At 39.7% G+C, this 6,651-nt stretch overlaps 1 protein-coding gene across 1 annotated transcript; it reads left to right on the top strand.

Moving 5' to 3' along the window:
- Positions 1–1,267: 1,267 nt before the first annotated feature.
- LOC113772786 (putative late blight resistance protein homolog R1B-17) lies at positions 1,268–5,895 on the top strand. Its single transcript, XM_027317264.1, has one exon. It carries the CDS (start codon positions 1,510–1,512, stop codon positions 5,809–5,811), a length of 4,302 nt encoding a protein of 1,433 aa, XP_027173065.1. The 5' UTR covers positions 1,268–1,509; the 3' UTR covers positions 5,812–5,895.
- The last annotated feature ends 756 nt before the right edge of the window (positions 5,896–6,651 follow it).

Raw genomic sequence — 6,651 nt, 5'->3', positions numbered from 1 at the left:
TGTAAATATCTGCAAATTGGTTTTAGACAAACTACAGTAATGCCTTTAACACTTGGGTGTAAAAACAGCACTTGGTGCTAATTTGAATGTCCAAGAATTGCTTGTAAACCAACCAAAGTAATAGTGGTTTACAACTTGTAATAATAGTAATCAGCAGTGTAAATCTCCTCCAATTGTTTGTAAGCTAAAGACATCAATATTGAATTGACTCTTAAATGTGTAAACGATAACCAGTAGTGTGAATGCCCAACAACTACTTGTAAGCTAACCAAAATCGGATTAGCAATAAACAAGTTTCTTCCAAGGCTTTGTCTCTAAAAGCAGTTCACATCACGATCAAAATGTTTTCACTGGGCGAACTCATAACAGTTCAACCACTGGCAATTCTTTTGCAATTATTCAACAATCAAATATATTTACAGCAGCTAAATAACGATCAAAAGGGAAAATTTTTCTTTATCGTGTTTTTACATACTCTTACACACAACACTGCCATGACGATTTCTAAATTGTTCTGGCATAACGATTTCTAAATTGTTCTTGAACAGGACTAATTCAAACCAAAAGTTTTATTTTTTTTTTCAGTAAACAGAAACGGTACTTACAGAAATTAACACTTGATACTACAAGAATTAGTTATAAAAAGGGACAACTACCCTCATATCTTTTCTTACTATATCCATTATCCATACTCGAAACTCATTATTCCATTCTGTATCATACACTAATTTGATTGCATGTTGAGTTAGTGTATGATTACATATATTACCTGCTCTATACACAAAAGAAAAGTTACACGGTTCAATTTCTTCCTTCATCTCCTCAATATCCTCTAGGACTGTTGCAATGCTAATGTCTTGAATATTGCTTGCATTGATTTGATCCACCACAAATCTACAGTCTGATTGGATTTCTATCTTAGTCCATCCTGCATCTTTGCTCATCAAACTAAAAGTTTTATTTGCCAATTAAGAAATTATATTCGATTTGGATAATTAGAGAGTCAGGATTTTTGCTAATTTTCTTGACAAGTATAGAAAAAAGCAAATGCCTTTTGTATCCCCTTGCTATCACAACAAACGAAGACAAAAAAATTTCCAATACCTATGAATATTCTGAATATCCAAGGACATACTTGATCCCTTGATGATAGGAGAAAATCTTTTTCTTTTTTTAAATTGTCAACCAACAAGTAAAGCATTGGGAGAGTGAGAGTCTTGATTCGCTAAATTTTCCAATCTAATCTTGGCCGTGAAATTGTTTGAAATGGAAAGTGCCTCAAATTGCGAGGTCCCCGATGCTTGGGGGAGTTGAACAGTCGTACAGCTGTTTGTGGAAATTGTTTGAAATGGAAAGTGCCTAAAATTGTGAGGCCCCCGATGCGATTCGGAAGTCTCTTGCGTAGCTGCTACTCCATTTGAAGAATTTCTGTTTACACAGACAGACCAGTCTGATAGACAGATCTTGGTATCCTTGCTCAAGTAAGAGATCAAAATCCTGGACCTGGAGATGGGTATTCCTGGCTGGGATATCATAGATTTTTTCTTGCATGCGTTACCGGGACGTACACTCGGACCTGTAACCATCTCGGATTGGGAGCTTTTGAGCTCTATTTGGGAAGCAATTCACAAGCTTGTAAGAGATGAACATGCAGAGCGGGTGCTGCTTAATATGGGATTCAGGATCGAAGCTGCAGCCCAGGAGATTGGCCGGGAATTGCTAATTATAGACAACAACAACAAGATGAAGCTGCCCCCGGTGGACGACAAAATTCTCCGAGATTATTACAAGAAAACCTGCAATGTGATCGAAGAGATCGGAGAAGCTGTTGAACACCTTTTGGTTTTATCCGGGAGGTCGTCGCGTCGACTGGAATCACCATCTGATGTTTCTTTTTGGTTCTCACTTGTATTTCCTCTAGCCGATACTTTGTTGAGTAAGAGGACGGGCCTGCCATTCCCAGTCGCGCTGGAAAAGCTAGACTTCATCCGAGTATACTTGGCAAATGTATTCGGGGCTCTGGACTTCCCAGCAGCAGCAGCAGCAGCAGGAGGTGGTGATGATGTAAATATTATCAATGATTTTATGGCACGTGTTGCATCTGTAATGGTACGCATTGCAATCCACATTTTTAAGTACCGGATTTCCCGCAGAAAAATGAATTTTCGAATAAAAAAGGAAAAAGATATTACGCTAATGCCGCTAGAGGATTTGCAACAAGAGATCGATCCAACTAATCCCAGATTCATGGAGTTCCATCTCCATTTCCTTGTAGCTCTCCATAAAATTGGAGGAGTTAAGCCCAAGTTTTGCTCTCGTTATTTTAATTATGTTGCCCCCAGGGTGAGGATCGGAGATCTTGGAGACAACTATTATCGAGTGATCTACAAGCAGTTAAAGATGTTAGTCTTCACCAAACTGGAGGAGAAAGAGGAGGACCAAACGATCCCAATTTTCTTTGCAGAAGTTCATACGGTGTTCACGGAGACGGGATCTCTCAAACAGCCGAAGCTTATACATCTTTGTCAAAAAGCTGAGCCTAGACTTCCTGACCTACTTATACATGTTTGTCTTCTCCAGACGGAGCTTTACCTCAAGGGGATGCTTCACCGTAACATTCAAGGGAGCACTTTCCAAATTAAAGATCTGCTCAATCGTGCTAAAGATGCTGCTGATTGGATGACAAAAGAATTGATAAAACGTTTGGGAGAAAATCCTCATGGAAAGGCAGAATATAATGCAGAATATGGGAGTAAGACCGCGTCTCTCATTCAACAAGTGGACCACAAGGTCGCATCTCTCCACCAGTTATTTGTGGCGAAGAAGATAACAGAACCCACGGTGAGGAACTCAACTCTCCTATTGCTTCTTAACATTGTTGCTTTCAAAGCAGAAGCATTATTTGAGAAGTTACCACTGGAGAGTAGTAGGGCAGCAAATTCCGTGGCTCATCGCAAAGATCAAATTGCACTACTCGCGCGGCTTAATCTTTTCACACTTCTCTGCAACCAGCTAAAGAAGGAGACACAGGACGTGGACGTGATCTTCCCACAAACTGAAACTTTTGATGCAGGGATGACAGGACCCATCAACAATATGATCATGTCATCTTCTCAGCTGCTAGATAAGCAGAATCATCTCAGGACTAAGCTTAGAGAGCTAAGTCCCCAATTTCCATTTTCTGATATTCCCAAGACTTACATGCCAGGGTTCATTGATTTCCTCGTCAGAAACCTAAAGGAGCTGCTGAAATATGATCCTGCATCAATTGAACAAGTCAGGAATTACATAAAAGAGATTCATCTACATTTCGAGTCATTGGGTTCCTTTCTCATGAAAGTTTCAGAGTCGGATATTGAGGACAATCCAGAACTGAAAGATTTCGGTGTTCATGCTGCCAATATAGCATATAAAATTGAGCATGTTATTGACTCAATTGAGGTTGATGCTCAATGGCAGCACTTCTTTTTGGTTTATGATCTGCTAGAGGAGTTGAGGATTGTTAATAAGCAAGCCTCTAGTATTCAGTTGACAACCTCGGATGCCGGAGTCCAAAGTAGCAAACACATCATCCAGGTTCCACCCAACATGATATCACGGGCAGCAAGCAATGAAACGGTGGTCGATTTGAGAGATGAAGAACAATATGCGATTGATCAGCTCATCAAAGGATCCACACGGCGTGGCATTGTTTCCATTATTGGAATGCCTGGTATTGGCAAGACAACTCTGGCTTGGAAAGCGTTTAACCATCCAAATGTTAGGGATCACTTTCATTGCCGTGCATGGTGTACTGTTTCACACGTATATGAAAGAAGAGAACTGTTGCTGGAGATTTTAAGTGGCATTGTCGGGCTTACGGATGAAATTCGTCAAATGACTAACGAAAATCTCCAATTAAAATTGCATCAGTGCTTACTAAGAAACAGGTTTCTCATTGTTATGGATGACGTGTGGGATGCTGGAGTTTGGAATGAGCTAAGAAATTCATTCCCAGATGATGCCAATGGAAGCAGAATTTTGATTACGAGCCGCCTTCGTGATGTGGCCATGCAAATTGAACCAGATAGTGATCCTCATTCTCTACGCTTATTTTCTGATGATGAAAGCTGGACCTTATTAGTAGAGAAAGTATTCCATGGTGAAGGTTGTCCCGAAGAATTGTTGCTTGTTGGAAAGGAAATTGCCAAAAAGTGTAAAGGATTGCCTCTTGCTGTTGTTGCAATATCTGGTCTCCTCCAGAGGATAGAAAAGAGCTCAGAATCGTGGGGTAAAATTGCAAAAAGCTTGATTGCTGAAGTTATGGAAGATCCAAATGCTCGGTGCATGGAAATCTTAGAATTGAGTTACAAACACTTGCCGGGATATCTAAAACCGTGCTTTCTTTACTTGGGAGTTTTCCTTGAAGACAAGGATATTCCTGTTAGCAAGTTGATACGGTTTTGGCTTGCTGAAGGGTTCATCCATGACTCTGAGTTGAAGAGCTTGGAAGGTATTGCTGAAAGTTACTTGATGGAGTTGATTAGCAGAAGCCTGGTGGAAATCTCCAAAAAAAAATCCAATGGAGAGGTGAAAACATGCCGCTTGCATGATCTGTTACGTGATTTTTGTCAGTTAAAAGCCAAAGAAGAGAACTTTTTCAAGGTAATAACCAGGTCTGATGAGCCATATGTTTCTTTTCCCAGCTCAGATTTTGGTTTTGAATTCGATTTTGGCCATTATTCTGATCGCGTAACATATGAATCCTATCGGTTGTGCATATTTTTGGAGCGAGATCATTTTTTTGAATCAGTACCTTTTGGGCTGGGCACCCGCTCTATAATATTCTTTCCCTCAACTGATTCAGAGCCTATATGTCCTTCCGACATCTCATTCATTTTGCGCAACTTCAAACTTCTGCGCACGTTGGACTTTGAAATGATCAACATTGGTATTACCTTTCCTGTTGAAATAGGACTATTGGTTCATTTGAGGTATTTGGCGGTTAGTGGGTATATGCGTTCTATTCCACAATCCGTGGCCAATCTCCGAAAATTGGAAACTTTTGTTGTGAAGGGGTTACGTGGTCAGGTTGTCTTACCAGACAATATGTGGAGCATGGCAAGTTTGAGGCATCTTCATGTGAACATGCATGTTGCTTTCAAGTTGGATGATAAAGAGTTTGGCGGTTGCTGTGAGTTGGGAAATTTGGTTAGCTTTTCACGTCTCTCTCTTTCTTGTGGTGAAGATACAAAGAACATAGTGAAGAGGTTGCCAAATCTTCGTGAACTGAAATGCATATTCTTTCACCCATGGGATTCTTCCCAGAATTGTGGTCAGTTTCCAAAACTGGATTCTCTAACTCGTTTGGTGTCGCTCAATGTATCTTACGTTGGGAGAGCTATCACCAGTGAATTCGTTCTCCCACCAAATCTGAGGGAATTGACTCTTTCAAACTTTCACCTACCATGGAGCCACATCTCAACAATTGGGAGACTACCCAATCTGGAAGTCCTCAAGTTACTTCTTGGTGCCTTTGAGGGGCTGGTATGGGACATGGAGGAAGAACAGTTCAAGGAACTTAAATTCTTGAAGTTAGATGATCTGAACATTTGTCAATGGAATGCCACTTGTGATCACCTTCCCAAACTTGAACGGCTTGTCTTGCAAAATTGCAAAGACCTCGAGGAAGTCCCGAATGATTTTGCTGACATAGGTACACTGAAAGTGATTGAAGTGCACTGGTGCGGACAATCTGCAGAAGAGTCTGCAAAAGGAATCAGGGAAGCAGTTGGGGACATCAAAGTCATTATTAGTTCACATTTGAAATGATGAGCTTGATTGTAGGTTCTGTTGTATTACTCTACGAACTTGTAAGATAATAAAATTTCAGCAACTTGTTCTTTCCTCGATTCAGTTGTGAGCGGATGTGTTTCTTAATTCAACTTCAAGCTAATTGACGCAATGGATGTTCAATCTGGATACTCAACTATCAATTATTGCTTGACATCTTTGGAAAGGTGAATTCAATTTTTTTAAGTTGGTTTCGTTGGTAATGCATCAGGTATATATATATATAATTTCACTATTAAAATTATATATATATATATACATATATACATGCATATAAATTCGAGCCGACTCAGGAGCTAATGAATTGAATATTTTTTAGCTTAAGTTTGATTTGGTGAGTTCGAACTCGATGTTGACTGAGCTCGACTCAAGCTCCTTACGAGTAGCTTGATTCGTGTGCAGCACTATTCCTGGCAAAGTGCTCATATTAATCGGTACATCATGACATGAATTTTGTGGAGATACTAATTATAATTTTAGTCCGTGCATCATCCTTTCGTTCATATTATGGCTTATTAAGCCATAATATGAAGAATAACGGTCCAGTAATGCATTAGAGAATTGAAGCTGCAGCGTCACTAACAGGAGTGTTCCAGTAATCAAAGAGGAAGTGCAAAAGGAAATTATTATAATATTATAATTCCCCAACTCAGTTTTAGAGAAGTTCAGTACACTCCAACATCAAATTTGGCAGAATGTAGGGGGCGTCTATCTTAAACATAGTGATTTGATTTAACATGGGATTGTGTGTAGAAGACAATATGAAACTCACCTGAAGTTCAGAGAAGTTGACGTTTCCAAATTTGCTCCAGTCAATTT

Source organism: Coffea eugenioides, chromosome 6, assembly GCF_003713205.1.
Source record: "Coffea eugenioides isolate CCC68of chromosome 6, Ceug_1.0, whole genome shotgun sequence".
Taxonomy (NCBI): Eukaryota; Viridiplantae; Streptophyta; class Magnoliopsida; order Gentianales; family Rubiaceae; genus Coffea; species Coffea eugenioides.
This window is presented reverse-complemented; position numbering and strand designations above follow the sequence as displayed.

Bases quoted from the DNA above. Each gene is read 5' to 3' on its own strand.
- LOC113772786 (XM_027317264.1), top strand. From the start codon at position 1,510: ATGGGTATTCCTGGCTGGGATATCATAGATTTTTTCTTGCATGCGTTA.